This window comes from Leptinotarsa decemlineata, unplaced genomic scaffold (genome assembly GCF_025532065.1).
Source record: "Leptinotarsa decemlineata unplaced genomic scaffold, Ldec_3_MD MMD2_P_RNA_scaffold_2, whole genome shotgun sequence".
NCBI classification, from domain to species: domain Eukaryota; kingdom Metazoa; phylum Arthropoda; class Insecta; order Coleoptera; family Chrysomelidae; genus Leptinotarsa; species Leptinotarsa decemlineata.
Window position 1 is genome coordinate 5,640,280 of NW_027412529.1, and position 19,096 is coordinate 5,659,375.

The window sequence follows — 19,096 nt, forward strand, 5'->3', positions numbered from 1 at the left end:
CATGAATCTATGGAGTGTATAATTTCTGTTGTGTCGCAATGTTACATTTACTATTGCAATGTTACAATTACTCTTGGAGCTGCTCTGCTCTGAAACTGCTGGAATCCATCCAGAAAAAAGCAATTCTTCTGATTGGAGATGCAAACATAACTTGCTACCTTGATAGTCTGAAACATCGTCGAAGTGTTGGAGATTTGTCTCTCTTCTATAGATACTTTCATGGAAAGTGTTCAAGTGACTTGGCACATTGAATTCCACCAAGAGCGGTACATATCAGAAATACGCAACGGATTGTGGCTGCTCACCGTTTTGAGGTTCAACTCAGTACACCTCGAACTTCACTGTTTAAGTACTCTTTCATTTGGAGAACAGCGTTTATGTGGAATAAACTTCCTGAGAACGTTTTTCCAAATGGATTTAATCTCCAGTGATTCAAATCCACTACTTTCGCACAGGCACCGCTCTTAGAGCGCCTTGATGATTTTCCTGTAGTGCTTGTGTTTTGCCTTTTAAAAAATGTTACATTCACTTTTGGGAGTAATGTTACATTTACTATTGATTGGGAGTAAAAAGTGTCCTATTTCAACTTTCGAGGTTACACAAAAAATAAAGTAGTTGAGAAAATTTTATTATGTCAAGAACTGAAAAAAACTTATCAATTTTATCCTTATACCAGGTTTCTTCACCCCCAATTGAGGAGGGGATACGTATTCTGATCTGTGTTATTTCTTATTGAAACTCAAATCTAATCCTTTTTTTTTATTTCAGGAAGTTCGCATCGCAATGTATATCACTATTAAACTGACTTGGGACAAAATCTTTAACGAGAAACCAGAAGAAATCATTTGAAGCAAACAGATTTATATTGAAAATTGTTTTCTGTGGCCGTGGACACACTGGGCCCTGTAGTTATTTATTTCGTTTTGAATTGTTTTTGTTGAATTTTTTATTGTGCAGATATCGATTTGTAGGTTACATTAGTATTGAGTATATATATTATATATTCACCAGATTATATTGCTGTAAATACATAGACGTGTCACAATTTTTGTTTGTGAGGATATGATTATTCTTTTTTATCGCTTTCGTGTAATTTTGCTTGAAGAAGCGTTAATATACATATACAGTTTTCAGCGTTTTTTTTTTCAATTGGGGTAGAATTCGAGTGCATGTTACAAATTCAAATTATTAAGAAGTTGACTCAAAGCATTTTTTCAGACACTTGTGAACTGATTGTGTAAACCAGTGGTCGCCAACCTCTTCAATGTGTTGAGCTACTTTGTTGATTTTGGAATAAACAGCGAGCTACCCTCACGGAAGCCACGTAACGCAACGTAAATGAAATAATCCACAGTTAATTTATCATTATATGTATTTATTTTACTATTTAACTGGTAATACATAATACATAGGTACTAATAATAAACTAATAATAAAATAACTAATATTACTAGTACGTACTTGTTCATAGCTACATTCCTACCTATCAAACGAAGGTGTTTGAAAAATAAACACAAACTTTTATCCAGCCACAACGGCATGTGACGTATGATTTAAAAATAATTAATAATAACAACAAAAAAGTAACGCACTATCATGAACATAAACATTGAAAAATAAAAAAGCACGTTTAATGAGAAGGCTTATACTCAGACTCATCGATAATTTTTTTAATGTTTGCAGTATAATTTGATGTAGCCATTCAAATACAATTATCCAAATGTTCATCTGTAAGTCGATTGCGATATTTGCTCTTAATAAACTTCATATTGGAAAAAGAAGATTTACACAAATAGGTTGAACTGAATAATGCTTTCATTTTCAAGGCAACACGGCATAGAACTGAATATTTGTCTTTACTTACAATAGGCCAGATACATTCAGTACTTGAGACTAACGATTTTAAGGCTAAATCATTTTGAAACTCAATGACTTCCATTTCTGTTGCAGCGATGTCTTCACCAAAGTTCTGCATAACACAAGTTGCAAACTGTTGGATATCAATTTCCATAAAGGGTGAAACAACAAACTGCGCTACTAAAGCCATTTCATTGAAATCCTTGAAACGATTTTTGAAGTTATTCTTCAGGGTAGAAATTATTTCTACATGATATTTGTTGTCATAGGGTTCTAATAGATTTTGAGATATTTTTTCTGAAAGAATAGGAAAATGCTTGGCATCGCTGTTAATTAGGTTGTGTTCCCAAAACTCCAGCTTTTTGATAAATGCTTTTATATCAGAAATCATTTCCGCTAGTGCTTTGTGCTAGTGCTAGTTCAGGAGTCGGTTCATCGCGTTGTTTGAAAAATTGAACTATGCCAGATAGGACATCATTAAAACGTTTCAGCACCCGTCCTCTACTTAACCATCAGACTTCAGAGTGAAGGAGTAGGTCTCCGTATTGACAGTCAACTTCATCGGCAAGGTTCTGAATAATCTTTGTAACGCTTGAGCTCTAATCTTGTTCACAATTTTTATCACCAGTTTCATAACGTTGTTTAGTTTCAGGAAATTTCCACATAATGCTTGCTGACGGATAATGCAGTGGTAACAGAGAAATTGCGGAAAAGTTTCATATTTACGACATAACGCCACCAGACCCTTATCACAACCCACCATAGCTGGAGCGCCATCGGTTGTCAAGCCTACCATTTTCGATATTGGAATTTTCTCGGAAGAAATAATATTTTTTAAATGAGAAAACAACTCATGTCCAGTAGTGTGTCCTTTCAGTGGAATGAACATCAAAAGATCTAAAAATCACTAAAAACCATCCTGACGAACACGGCCATCTGGGCAGTGTCAACGACATCTGTTGATTCATCCAGTTGAAGTGAAAAATAAACACAGTTATCTAAGTCAGTTCTCAACTGTAAAAAAATATCATTGCTCATTACTTCTACACGTCTCATCACTGTATTAGCAGAAAGTTGCATAGATTTTATAGCTGAAACTATCTCGTCTTTATTTCTAAAGTTGGCAAATAACGAATTAGCAGCTTCTAAAAACGACTGTTTTATCATTTCCCCGTCTTCATAAGGTTTCTTTTTTTGTGCAATTATCTGGGACACACGGTACGATGCTTCAGTTGCAGCCTTATTTTCGTCGACTGTTCTTAAAAATATTGATTGTTGTCCAATTAACTGTTTTTTTAACTGTTTCAGTTTCTCCTTTCTGGCGGCAGAATGTAGTGGGAATGATTTTTCAAAATTAGAATGTACAGTTTTATGATGTCTCTCAATATTTCCTTTTTTAGCAACGGAGACCGAAGTATTACATAACAAACACACATTTTTATCTTTAACTTCTGTAAAAAAGTATTATTCTTCCCATTCCGAATGAAAGTGGTATGTCTTTACTTTCTTACAACTCCTTGCCATAATATTATTTTTGTTGTTCTCTACTAACCCAACCGTTGGACGTTGGTTACGCGTTCAGTTTTGAACTAAGCGCAATGTCGCCGCGCCGTGCGTATTTATCCCGTTCAAAGCAATCCAGATCGTTCTCGAACACTAACGCGCTGGTCCGGCTGGTCGGTTCCGGTTCTAGCCGATTCTAGCTTGATGGCGTCAGCGGCAGATCGCTTACCGCAACGTTGCCGCTGTTTATGTTTAATATTATGACAATTAGATTTTTTTGTGGAATTTTCGGAAGCTTCTCTGATTTTTGCAGTTTTTATTTTTTAAATTAAAATCGTTGTGAGAGCTACCAGAATTGCCTCCGCGAGCTAACGGTAGCTCGCGATCGACAGGTTGGCGACCACTGGTGTAAACGTTAGAAAGACTCCGGAATTCCAACTACGAACCTCTAGATTCAAACGAATACAATAGGGAATGTTCCTCAATTTGGGTTATTACAGCAAATGCAAGCAAATACAAGTTTGAACAAAATAAAGTTGAGTTTAATTCATGAGTTTTTCAAATTCACTTCGAAAAGTATTCAAATTGATGTTTCAAATGTTGGGTTTTAATTTTTAAAGGGATTTGTTTCTAATTCACATATTGGCAACAGCGCCTATTTCAAGTTGAAATAATTTATACGTACCTAGATATTCTACTTTAAAAAAAGAAAACTATCTTTATAAATCAACAATTAAGGCAAAATATAAATTAAAGTTCAATACCACCTCCACAAGCCACATAAACAACAGTTGTTTTGTTATTTATTTATATAGAGGAAGATAGATTAGGTGCACAAAATGTCATATGTCACAGAATGACTCGGAACATAAGTAAACAGAACCTCATGCCTCTGAAATATGTCATCTTTGTTTGTCTCATACAGGTAACAGATTCATTGTCCTTTATTAGCTATAACCGATGTTGCCAAATGGTGAAATGGAAACGAATCCATTTAAATGTTGAATGCATTATTTCATTCCTTTTTTTTTTTGGTTTTTAAATAATATTTTAAAGAAAAAGGTTGAAATGATAAGTTTAAAATGCGTTGTTTTAGAGCTCTTTTATGAAAACTACTTGATTTTCGTCAGGAGGAACATTCCCCATTGTATTCGTTTGAGAATGTCCTTATAGAACGAAACTGCGGTAATATCAGTTACAAATACAAAGTGGTAAAATCCATCATTCATCAATATATCCTAGATTACAAGTTGTATTGTCATCCAAGGCTATCAATAATTTTGTAAATTTTGTTGAGCTAATGACTTGAGTGTATAATAATTTAATGAAATTCCAAATTATCATTCATGAAAGCGTTTGCTTAAAAGCAACATTTGTCACATAGAATTGCATTCATTTTGAACGAATGAGGTTTGTGTACGAGGGACACAAAGGGACAGAAAAGGGATTGCGTAAATTCAAAAAATTTTAGTCCAAAATTTTTTGTTAACTTTCACTATTTTTTCCAGCAAGTGGATAATGCCTTGATTTATCCAATAATTATTCCTAGAGGAAATCAACGCAGTACAATTATTTTCACTATACATTCAACTGATATTTCAGAGGAATTTGTTGTGTTTTCCTGAAGATTTTATTCTTCTTTCATCAGTCATTGTTTACTGTGGTTCTGGCGTTGAATCTGATCATTATTACGCCTTGGTCAAAGACGAAGGGGACTGGTTTGCGTTTGATGATAGTCGTGTCACTAAGTGTTCTGGCGATGTCTTGAATTTATTGGAGCCTTTGGAGACACCCTACATTTTGTTTTATGAGAGAGAGGTCATTATTAGATCAAGATCTTCAGATGATGTGGTGCTGCAGGTTTTTCCGGGTTTTCCTGCAGCTGAAAAAGCAAATGCGCCACTGGTATCAATGAAGTCGCCCCGGAGCGCCAATCAATTTTTGTTTTTGTTTTATAATTTATATTCTGGAAGTGTTGTTACAATAAAATAAAAATCCTCAGAATTAATATTTGTTAATAAAATTGATTTTATTTTTCAATAACTTTGTGGAAAATTTTATTACTGTCCACAATCATTTTTGTTCAGAAAATATTGTATATTGGTAAATCAAATTATGCGGTGTTCCGTTAGTTTTTAATTGGAGAGTGTGTGATCAATTATGGACCATGATCCATTGTAATGATTTTTATTGGGTACAATCTATCAAATTTTATCTATTTTTGTCTCAAAATATTTGAATGTTGCTCATAATGATTGATTTTATTTATTCATAAGATTTTTGAAAAATATAAAAATATTAATTCGTAACTATTATTGGTTTGTACAGAACACATAATTTCAATTGTGGAGACGTTGATCCAATCTCCATGGTATTAGGTTGTTTAAAAACATTTGTCCGTTTTATTAATGTGTTTTTATGGCTCCATATCTCAGTAAATATTTATTTTACTGTTGTGTGGAATAAACTGATCGATAGAGAATCTTGTACTCTGTACATTGATGTTCATTTTTTCCAAATTTCAATTTTTTCCTTTTTCAGCTTATGACTAATGAGTGATTTTTTTACTGTTATCTTTTTGGCAACACTGATTTTGACAGATCACGCGTGAATCGTGTCTTGTGTCATTGTCAAACTTGTTCAGTTTGGTCTATAATTTAACCATGAATCGACTTACGAATGAACAACGCTTGCAAATTATTGAATTTTATTATCAAAATTCATGCTTCCAATTTATGGGCAGTTTCGTCAGCCTACTGAGGGAGCTGTTCGAAAGCTTGTGACTAAATTTCGAACCCAGTTTACATTATTGGACATCAAACCACCAACACGAATACGTAGAGTGAGGACCGTAGAAAACATTGCGGCTGTATCCGCCAGTGTTCGTGATGACCGTGAAATGTCGATTCGCCGCCGTTCGCAGCAATTGGGCCTCTGTTACTCCACTACGTGGAAAATTTTGCGAAAGGATTTGGATGTAAACCTTTATAAGATACAGCTGGTGCAAGAATTGAAGCCACCCGACCTCCCACAACGTCTAACATTTGGTGAGTGGGTGCTGGCAAAGTTTGAAGGAGATCCACATTTTTATCGAAAAATTGTGTTCAGCGATGAGGCTCATTTCTGGTTGAATGGATACGTTAACAAGCCAAATTCCCGCATCTGGGGTGAAGACTAGCCACAAGCATTGCAAGAGCTACCGTTGCATCCCGAAAAAGTCACTGTTTGGTGTGGATTAATTTTGGGTCGGTGGCATCATCGGGCTGTACTTCTTCAAAGACGACAATGGCCGGAACGGTACTGTGAATGGCGAGCGCTACCGTGTGATGATTGACGACTTTTTGTTGCCCAAAATGGAAGAATTGGACATGCCTGACATGTGATTTCAACAAGACGGTGCCACAGGGCACGCGAAACAATGACCCAATTAAGAGCCGCCTTCGGTGAACAGTTTATCTCACGTTTGGGGCCCGTCAATGGCCGCCTAGATCGTGTGATTTAACTCCTTTGGCTCATTTCTTGTGGGGTCGTGTTATGGCTCATGTCTACAGGAATAAATCAGCAACGACTGACGCTCTGGAAGCTAATATTGAAGCATTTATACGTAAAATACCGGTCGATATGTTAGAGGGAGTGTGCCAAAATTGGAACTTGCGCATGGGCCATGTAAAGCGGGGCCAAGGACAACATTTTTATGAAATCATCTTCGAACATTAAATTAGATTGATCGTTCTATCGAATCCAATAAAGATATCATCAATTTTTTCAAATTTTTTGTGTTGTTTTGAAAATCAAATCCTATACCTCTTAAAAAATCACCCATAATATGATGTTGTTAAGCTATTTTCGGCCATTTTTCTCTACGAATTCAAATTGAACCAAAGCGCTGCCGTAACCGCCCAAAAACTTAACCAGGCATTTGGCGGTTATGTTCGATATCGGTTTGCGAAGATTCGTTCCGGAGATTTTAGTCTCAAAGATGAGCTCCCTTCGGTATTAGAAAAATCGAAAAGCTCAAAAAGTGGGTGACCAACGATTTGAACTATTGACAGGAATTGTCACGTTTCCAGGTCTATTTTTTGCTTTTGCATAATCAAAACGATTCTTTTTTGGATAGGATGGTCATGTGTGATAAAAAGTGGATCTCCTACAATAACAGGAAATACCGATACCGATGAACTACCCAGGTACTTCTCAATGGCAAAAACTCGCTAAAAAAGACCATGGTTACTGTATGGTGGTCAGCGGCTGGGATGCAGCAGCCTGCAATGGTCAACAGAAAAGGTTTGATGTTGCTCCCGTCGCAAGTTTCACAAATCACCTTCCACAAATTGAACGAATTGAGCGTCAAAGGTATACCTCATCGGTAAAACCTTCGCCAATCAGGACCCGACAAAAATGGCCTTCGTCGACTTTATCCAATCCCAAACACCCAATTTTTATACAGACAAAATTAATCAACTTGTTTTACTTTGGCAAAAGTGCAGTGACTCAGTTATTTCAATTAGGTAAATTAAATCAATATCCACTACAAAAACGGACAAAACTTTCGAAACAACCTAATAATGAGACTTATATTGTGATAGTAGGTTCAGTTTCAATAATTGAGAATTTGATATGTTTTTTATAAATGTACTTACTCCTCCACCTCTTTTTCCTCCTGTTGACACTCAAATACTTGGAAGTAAAAAGGTCCTTATGGACACATTGTAAAATTAACCACCACCAGAGCAAGACATATTGGTCGTGGAGGTTTCAGCTCCTGGCTGTCCAAAAAGAGGAGGAAAAACGGAAAACACATCAAGATTATCTCTTCGAACTCCGCAGACTCTATCCAGACCACTCTGTCAAGATAGTTGTTATGATTATTGAAGTCCTTGGTGGAATGATGTCCTCTCTACTCTCGAATCTTAAAATCATACCGGCTTGCCGCACTAAGGCAGAAATATTAACCGGAGAGATGCAGAAGGGTGTCATTATTGGTTAACTGCGCTTGCTCAGGGCACCTGATTCTTGGACCCAATGATCACTTACCCCACGGTGTGGGGAGTGGTCGTTGGTTGATAATAATGCTGGCGCGCCCTCCCGAATGTATCGGGGCTTCGAGGGATAGGGCCTGACCAGCGCATACTACGGTAAAAAATGCTTTCATTTTAAGGTTACTCAGTACAAGAGATACTAACCTGTTTAAAAATCTGATTAAAATCTGTTTTTCCGTTAATCAGCTGACTTAACAAATAGTAGAATTTTACATCTGCACATGATAAATCAAGGCAGCTATTGCTCTTTCATCCAACCACATCATATCAAAGTCATCAAAATTATCATGAAACCGGGGGACTGAGTATATTTTTCTACTCTTTTGTTTGCAATTTATTGGAAGGTTTGTGGAAATTTGAAAGTTACTCTTATCTTGAACAAAGACAGTGAAATATTGAATACAATATCAGAGTTTAATCCCTTCTCAAAAAACTATTTTCTGTGCTCAATATTATTTATCGATAATTACTCAACTCCCACTTCTTTTCACAACCCGCCCGATTTCGAAACATGAAAACGGACATCTGAGAATGCCCGACAGTTACATAAATTAAAATTAATGGTTTGATATCGAGCTGCATCTACAAACGAGTGCTGCATCTATTGAGATGTTTCGATTCTGTTGTATAATGAATCTCGTTAACTCGTTATGACGAAACCACTTGAATTCAAGTTTCGAAACCAGAGGAATATCCCGAAGCAACATTAAAAATTGTTGAATATTAACTGAATGTTAACAACTTTCTTTGCTACACTTTCACTAACAGATGACCGTTCGCCGATGTCTGCAAGTAAAGATGAAAGTTACCTTGACAATGCTCTTTGAAATTCCCGATTGATACAAGTGAAAGATTTATTATATAAATATATAGGATATGTACAAGAATGTTATAACTCTTTAATTATTGCTGCGGAAATTTTACTCCTTCTGAGGAAGTGAGTGGACTTGAAAGTTAATCAGCGTTTATGAAATACCTCCTACCTATTCATCTACATGTTCATTACATTCAATCATGTATGATTTGAAGTGATTTTCAGCTTTCGTGAGGTTGGTGTAATCTTCGAATTCTATTGAATTGCTTTCTTCAAAACACTCTACAATTTTCCCTGAATTTTTGTAAAAGCGCAAGAATTAATTAATCAAAGCAATTCTTTCGAAAAATATGCGGATATTTTCAAAACAAGAATATATTTGCTATATGTAAGTATTGAAAATAGAGTATTCATCTTTCTTTTCCTAATATTCAGAAACTGCCACATTTTGGGATTAGTAAATGATGAAATCTTCCGTTTCAGTGGAAGAGCTTCATGAAGCAAGAGCCGAAGCGATCCCTCTACGAAATCCTTCACCACTTGGAAGGATTGATCGCAGCTTGAGAAATCGTTCTTATGCAGATTATGTGAAACATGTTTTTCCTTACGTATCAGTAGAGAGTTGTCTTGAAAATTTTGAGAAGAAAATTAGATTGGATAATTTAGGAAACACTTCCTACATGAATAGCATTTTCCAAGTGTTATTCATGACGAAGAATTTCAAGAACGAGGTTTTAATGATGAACGAGAATGTTTCCTACTTATTCACCAAACTTAAACACCTTCATGCAGCTGCAGTTTCGTAAGAATATATCTTATTTCCCTCCAACTGATTTCCTGGAGTCTTTGAAGTCCACTAGATACTCTTTAGGACAACAAAAGGATTGTTCCGAAATCTTGGGGTTCTTGTTGAATACTCTTCGTGAGAAAAACAATAGAATCAATACTCCTGACCGCTCTGGATTGAATGATTCCGTACAGTCTATCTCATCTTGTGTTTGTAAATCTTTTGCTGGAAAAATCCTCACTTGTTTACTTTGTAGTAAATGTTCAAGAGGTAGCAAAAACTTATGCGAATTTCTGAAACTCAACTAGCGTTTCCTAATATGACTAATAACCAGTCCGTGCAAAGTTTATTGTTAAATCATCTGAAAATGGAACTTTTAACAGGTGATGATCGACTGTATTGCGCCATGCGCCAAACTAACGAACTGCTATAAGTAAACAAGTACAGCTGAGGCACCAGTCAATCTAATAATAACACTGATGATCTTCAAACATGACTCAACCTCTGACGGAAGCACCTCCAGATTTCAAGAAGGTTCGAAATCTGGTCATTATTACGCCTTGGTCAAAGACGAAACGGACTGGTTTAAGTTTGACGATAGTCGTGCCACTAAGTGTTTTGGCGGTGTATTGAATTTTTTGGAGCCTCTGGAGACACCCTACATTTTGTTTTATGAGAGAGAGGACCTTGGCAGATCAAGATCTTCAGATGATGTGGTGCTGCAGGTTTTTCCGGGTTTTCGTGCAGCTGAAAAAGCAAATGCGTCACTGGAATCAATGAAGTCGCCTCGGGCGCCAATTAATTTTTGTTATTGTTTTAGAATTTCATGATTTATAGTTATTCAAAGAAAAAAATTATTCTAGAAATATTAAACTGTTGTGTCGGAGCCAGTAATTTCAATATTAAATACATAGACATATTTATTGAAGTTTTTAAATCTATACTAGTATTATAACTGAAAGTTTGTGAGGATAGATGTATGTATGTATGTGTTTTTGGCTCTTTCACATCTAAACGGATTTAGATGAAACGTTCCAGAAATACAGCTTATACATAGGAATAACATATAGGCTACAATTTACAAAGGTTTTATGTGAATTTGGTCATAATATAACGATAAGTATTGAGTAAGTCGCTGCCTATACCGTTGGAGTTACATGCAGATAATGTACCGTAAGATGGTTTATCTTAAATAGTTCCAAATAAAAGTCAGCGATAGCGTATATCTACCTCTTACGTGGTAGCCACTATATGCAAAATACTGATGGGAAATACATATAATTCAATTGGATATTTTTTTTACAATGCACATTTTAGAATATCTGTCAAATTCTATTGAAAATTGATATGATTTTCGATTATATTATTATAGACAAACTTTGTCTTTTACACTAAGTTGTTTGGACGAATCGTTTAAAAGTTATCACGATAAGATTAACTTGACGCAACGCAGTAAGCCATTACGCGTCGCGTCTACTGTAATACGTCGGGGAAGGATGCGCGGGGGTACAGGGGCGGTCTAAGCATTCGCATTCTCGGTCATCGCCGAGAATGCGACTCGAACGCGGGTAGACGTGCGAGGACAGACGTCGTTGACGGTTATGTTAGTTTTCCGATTTTTTTATAGGTAACATAATTCGATTCTCGAAGTTATGCATTACTTAATGCAGATGGCATATTTTTTTGGTAACTGTATTATATATATTAACGTATTATATATTAATATACAACCGAAGCTACTGAACCTAGAATCTTGAAGTATGCAGGTAGGTTCTTTGTATAGCGTAAATAAGCATCAAGAAAGAGAATCAGGAATTTCCACCTCTAAAGGGGAAAATAGGGGTTCAAAGATTATTGAATTTCGTCAGTTTTGAAGTTAAAAACCCGAAGTTTTGGGTTAATAAAAAATTTTGTAACTATTTGTTTGAAATGGTCTGTCACGAAACTTAATGTGACGAAATTCTACGCGGGCGAAGCCGCCGTTAACAATTAGAACATATGATAAACTCAAGACCGTAGTAGATAAATATGTAAACGTAAATATGAAAAACAAAGATTATCACAGGTTTATCAGTTTGTGAGGACACATATATGTGTGACTGAACATGAAAGAACGTATAAAACAGATAAACACTCAAATTTATCAGAGATAATAGTATTTTACGTTATAAGTCCGATAGGTGACTTGCAAATTGAATAAACAGACCTGAATATTATTAATAGGTATCAATCGATATAAGGTCCAAACAATAAAATTTACCAATTTTAGGTGAGTGAATTGTTACCAAAGTTTTGTCCGTTCGTATCTTTAATATCTCAGTGAATACTTAGGCGCTATTTGAATCAGTGCACTTTTGCCAACGTAACATAAGTCGAATAAATCCATCAACATAAACATTGGGTAATGGGGATTCGATAAAGTCGACAAAGACCTGGTCTCGATTGGCAAAGGTTCTACGGTGAGAAAGTTATCGAAGTGCTTCAAAGGATAGTAGTCGGTTGGCAAGAGGTCTGGGGAGTATGATGGATGAGGCGGAACTCAATTCGTTTAATTTTCGGACGGTGATATGTGAAAGGCGCTGACCGGCGTTGTCGTAGAGCAGAATCGCTGCTGCTGTGGCAATTTTCGGTACAATTATTCACAACAGGACTCTGCTGTGATGATTTGGTCTGGTTGAAGGCCAATACGCGGCTGGGTATCGGAACATTTTTCTGGTGGAGTGTATAGGGACACAAATTAGCAGTTTCTTCAACCGTATCAGTACCTTACATCTCAAAACTTTCAAACTTTAAAATACCGAATACGTACACACTGCAGGCGTTTAAACGTAACTGACCACTCCGACAATGTAACAATGAATTCCGCCAGCCGATTGCAGTTGGGTATGATTGGCCAGCTTATGGAGGATTGTTTATTTCACATCAACATCTAATTGTCTACTTCCGGAATCCCTCATATTTCTAATTTGGGAAAACTATCATTTATATTACCCACAAATACGTTTCAAATAAAATTTTCACAACAAATTTGTTGAAATCCTGTTGTATTTTTAATATGACTAGGTATTCTTAGTGTATTCTTAGCGGTTTCAATTTTTTTTTCTCTAAAATCATTTAACTTCTACGTGTAAATCTATCGACAGTAAAAAACCACAGTTGAACATCTACATGTCTACCTCAAAATCCCTCAGGGTTCTAATTGGGAACCCACATCTTTTATTTTATACATAAATATTTTTGAAATAAAATTGACAGGAGTAATTTATTGAAATTCTATGGTATCAATAATATAATGATATAATCATTTACACTACATGAAACATAATCGATTACAGTGTTTTTTCGGCACTTTTTTTTTCTACCATACCCATCTCATTTCGAAGTGTTGATGTGTCGACAGCGAACAATTTGGACAATTAAGGACAAAACACAAGCACTACAGTAAAATCCTAAAGGCGTTCTAAGATCGGTCTCTGTGCCAAACTAGCTATTCACGTTGGATTTGAATCGCTGGAGATTAAATTCATTTGGAGAAACCTCATCAGGAAGTTTATTCCACATAAACGCAGTTCAACAAATGAAAGAGTTCTCAAACAGTGGAGTTCGAGGTGTACTGAGTTGAACCTCGAAACGATGAGAAGCCATAGTCCGTCGCGTATTTCTGATATGTATCGCTCTTGGTGGAGTCAAATGTGCCAAGTCAACTTTTGAGTATTGAGTTGCGGTGAAGTTACAGAGCACCTAATTTTTGACTTCGGTACCTAAAAAGCACCTAAAAAGTACCTAATTTTGGCATTTTCTAAATGCGATTTACGTACTTTGCGTTGCTGGCGTAACAGAGCTCACGATTTGATCCCCACAAACTTTATTTGAAATATATATCACATGTTTCGCTAACACAGTAGCTTCTTCAACAGTGATTTGTGATGCGGTGATGATGCAAGTAATGTACGTTTCTTCAATCAGGCGAATGGCTCTTTTCTGGATGGAATCCAGCAGCTTTAGGGTATGCTTAGGGGTGGAGCTCTATATGATGATAGATAGATATATTTATTGAAGTTTTCGAATTGAACATACGAAAACTTAATTCAGTAAGGTATAAATATATAACTAAAATACAACAAAAGATAACAAAATATTATCACAGGTTTATAAATTCATGGGTGTACATTTTAGTATAACTCAATATTGAAAAAAAGAGAAAAAACAAAAGATTAGTGTCACAGATATAAACGCATTTGTCTAAAATATATAGATATCAAAATATAATGAAAATGATAATATATTCTCGCATATATCATGTCTATATTTGTTATAATTATAAAAATTTTGATGGCTAATACTAATATCTATCCTTCTGTTTTCTGCAATCGTCATGAAGTTGCCATTAATAGTTCTTGCATCGAATACGGTTCCATGTTTATAGATCCCCAAACAGCAGTGGTGTATTATTTTTAGACTTTTTCGAAAAATGGTGTGATGATAATTTAACAGACAAGAATATGAAGATTATTATTGTTGGAGATTTCAATATTAATTGGTATGGTACGAATACGTACACTCAGAGATTGATGGCTGTGATAGAGGATATTGGTTTTGAGAATAAAGTTAAAGAGCATACGAACATAACAAGTAGTGGGGGTACTTTAATTGACTTAGTGTTGTCAAATTGTGACACCAATGTACAAGTACTGGATTTACCTAGAATTGGTAACCACAGAAATATAATAGTAAATCTCGATGAAGTTGTTTCAAGAAATGAAGTGAAATTAATCGAGAGTAGAGGTAGGACTTTGGATTATCATGCAATCAATGAAAGACTAGAGAGTATAGAATGGGATTATAGAATCTATGATATTAATCGTAAATATAAGTATTTGGTTACCACAATTTTAGAAGCTGTTGATACAGTTGCCCCTGTGAGGCAGATAAAAATATTACCTCACTATCAAGAATGGTGGAATACTATAGTCAAAAATGCGACTGCAGAGAGAGATGAAAGCTATCGGATATATGTCAATAATCGTATAGCAGAGAACTGGGAAACCTACCGACAAAAACGAAACACTGCTGTGAAGGTTATAAGACAAGAAAAAAAGAAATATTTAGAAAATAAAATAAATAGTAATATGGGTAATCCTACTAAAATGTGGCAGACTTTGAAGAAATATATACCAAAGAATAGTGTTTCTAGCACATATGCAAGTATTGAATTCGATGATGTTATTATTGAAAATGATAATATCAAAATGTCAAATAGTCTTAATGAATACTATGTCAAAAGTATTAACGATATCACTGATTCAATTAAAATACCTCAAGACGAAATTCCTCTTATAGTTAGTCCTGTTTCACATAAATTGAGATATTTCAAGATGATTACCATTGTGAATCTCAAGGAAATAATATTTTCAATGACAAATAAAAATAGTACAGATGAAATATCTACAAAATTGTTGAAAGAATGCTTCTCAACCATCTCTAAACCACTTTTGAATATGATAAATTATTCTTTCGAAACTCATAAAGTGCCTGATGAAATGAAAATTGCAACAATTATCCCAATTCCTAAAGTCCCAAATACGAATAAAGCTTGTGAATTGAGACCAATAAATATGATACCAATTATAGGAAAAGTACTAGAAAAAGCGGTCTACAATCAAATTGTGGATCACTTGGAAGGTAATAAGGCCCTTACATGTGTTCAGTCAGGGTTTCGTAATAAACACAGTTGTGAAACTGCTCTGCAATGTGTGCTCCACGATTGGAAGAACACTTTAGAAAAAAATCAAATAACAGTGACCGTTTTTCTGGATTTGCAAAGGGCTTTCGAAACTATTGACAGAACCAGATTATTGAAGAAATTGGAGTCAGTTGGAATTGTAGATGCAGCATTACAATGGATTGCAGACTATTTGAATAACCGGAAGCAAAAATTAAGACTTAACCATGTTACATCTGGCACACTCGATAATAATATAGGAGTACCTCAAGGTAGTGTTCTGGGTCCTTTATTGTTTCTAGTTTATATAAATGATATGGTTGAGGTGGTGAAAGAATGTTGTATACACCTCTTTGCTGACGACGCTGTTATTTATTACACTGGGAATAATCATTCAACATGCTTCAATGCAATCAACGAAAGTTTAGAAGCCATTCAAATTTATTGCTGTGGAAACTTATTGAAAATAAATACAAACAAAACAAAATGGATGTTAATCAGTAGAGATAAAATTTATAGGGAAGTAATGAAAACAGTGCCAAAACTTTCAATCGATGGTGTCCAGATAGAAATGGTTGAGACATTTAAATATTTAGGGGTTTTGGTTGATCGTCAACTGTATTTTAATGACCATGCAAAAAATGTTATAAGAACAATTGCCATGAAAATTTATTATTTGAGGAGATGTTCTCCGCATCTCACTCAGTGGAGTAAGCTTATGATTTATAATACACTTATTCTTCCTCATTTCAACTACTGTGCAACAGTGCTTTATCTGGTAAATCAAAATGTGCTAAGCCGTTTGCAAAAATTGCAAAATCGAGCTATGCGAATTATTCTTTGTTGTGCACGTGACACGTCAATAAATTCTATGCTCGATACTCTTCATTGGTTACCGGTTAAGACTTATCTATTATATCACTCCTTAATATTCATTCATAAAATTAAAAGAGGTATAGCACCTGAATACTTGCAGAATATCTTAGTTCTCAATCAGGATGTTCATCAGCACGATACTAGATGTAGAGGTAATCTTCGCGTTCCTCTGGTTAGCAGAACATATAGCCAAAACTCTATTTTTGTTAAAGGTGTAACCATGTACAACAATATTCCGGTTTATATAAAAAATTCTGAAAGTCTGAGTATATTTAAAGTCAAACTCAAGAAGCACCTATTAACGGATGGAATTATATTGTAGTAACATTTTTTTTTGTATATAAATGTTGTGTGGTTCATTTTATATATTATATTTGTTTGTAAGTTTATACACATGTGTGCGAGTCACCTATTTTATCATTGTATATTTGTATATTGTTCACAATGTTTTTATTAGTTTCATGACTAAATAAGGATCTATGTGTATGTGTATATATGTGTATGTATATATATATATGTATATATAGATTGTAAATATTTTACATTGTTGACTTCAGTTTTATAGAACGACGCGACGTTTAATTTATTAATTTCACTTGTAAGATTTTACAATATATTTGAGGTGAGATGTAAATTAGTAATTAATTATTTTTAATATAAGTATATTACAGCTTAATGACATTGTACAAGTTACAAAAAAAAATACTATAATTTTTAGATTGTATCGATTTCTTTAAAATTGTTATTCACTTGTATGTATAATTTATTAGTCTTTGACTAAATAAAGGATTTATATATATATGTTACACAACAAATCGAAAACTAGAATTTTGAAAGTATGCCGTCTGCCTTCTTCTCTGATTGTCAGTAGTAAATGATTATATAGTTTGATGGCCATATAGCGTGGACCTCTTTCTGTATTTCTTAGTATATGTTTAGGAAGAACGAGGTTCGAATTCTTTCTAGTATAGTACTCTTGAATGTTTTTGTGAATAATTAATTTTTCTTTGTTGTCATAAACGAAAATAACACAAACATAAATATATGAAGTAAGTAATTTATTACTTTTAAAAATTCCACGACAGGAGTTCATGTTAGGCATATTCTTTATTATACGTTTTTTTTATTATGCATTCAAAGTTAGTGCTTCCACCTCAGAACATAACTCCGTATTTGAGGAAAGGATAGACGGTTCCATAGTATGCTATTTTTAGTGCAGCAGTATTCAAGTGACTTCTCAAAATTCTAATTGTATAACATTTGCTAGACAATTTTTTTGCAAGATGCTCAATATGTACGTCAAAGTTTAATTTGTCATCTAGATAGACCCCTAACATTTTTGTACATGATGAAAAATTCAACTTTTCAGGTCCCATGTTCACATACTCTGGAATAATGATGGACGTATTTACTGTTCTGAAAATTATACAATTAGTTTTGGCTGTATTCAAAAGAAGTTCATTTTGAATGAAATATTTTGAGGATGTAGAAACAACATTCAATACATCACTTTTCAAATTCATATGGCAGTCAAGAGGTATAACAATATTGGAATCATCAGCAAAACTGACAAGTTTGGTGCTAGTATTTTAAAAAAATTCCGAAAAATCGTTTATATAAATGATAAACAACGAAGGACTTAGCACACTTCCTTGTGGAACACCTTTATGAATATCAGCTATGTCAGAGTAAAAATCTTCTGTTTGATGTTCAATGCAAACTTTTTGTTTTCTGTTGCTACGATACGATTTCATGAGATCTAAAGTTTTACCACTGATACCATGATGACACAACTTTTGTAATAAAACAGAATGGTCCATACAGTCGACAGCTTTACTCAGGTCCAGAAAAACATCTCAAGCCATAGAGTCTTGTTTTAGTAAAGAATGAATTTCATCTTTGAAATCAAACAATGCTGTTTCTGTATTTTTTCCTTTGAGAAAACTGCGTTGGAAATCATTGAACAAATTATAGGCATTGAAGAAATTTATAATTCTAGTAGATATGATCACTTCAAATAACTTAGAAAAAGCTGTCAACAAATTGATTGGCCTATAATTACCCATATCGTTCTGTTCTCCCTTTTTATAAAGTGGTAACCACTATTGCCAGCTTCATTTGATCTGGAAATATTCCTGTCTCTAAACAAATATTAAAAATATGACAGAGTACGATGGAAAGTGAATGAGCACACTTTTTCAATAATTTAGGTGGAAAACTATCAGTACCGCTACTTAGTTTGTTTTTAAGTTTTCTGCTTGCCAGAATAATTTCTTCTTCATTGATTGGATACCAAAATATTGAATTTTGGCACCTAGTTGTTGTGATATTTACCTCATTACAAGATATGAGAACGATATTCCAAAGAAGATCTGATCTGAGCTTTATAAAACATCAAAAGTTGCTGAGGTGTGTACAGTTTTACGTTTCGGAATAGTGTTACAAGCTTTTGAGAAGCAGCCTTCGTAATTCCAGCGACATGATTGTGCCAAGACATA

The 19,096-nt window shown here is 34.6% G+C and overlaps 1 protein-coding gene across 1 annotated transcript in view; it reads left to right on the top strand.

Moving 5' to 3' along the window:
- LOC111514198 (uncharacterized) overlaps positions 1 to 1,133 on the top strand; it is a 41,883-nt gene extending 40,750 nt beyond the window's left edge. The window contains 1 exon segment of the mRNA XM_074182223.1: positions 769 to 1,133. Within this exon segment, the coding sequence (XP_074038324.1) occupies positions 769 to 800 (32 nt within the window). The 3' untranslated portion in view covers positions 801 to 1,133.
- The last annotated feature ends 17,963 nt before the right edge of the window (positions 1,134 to 19,096 follow it).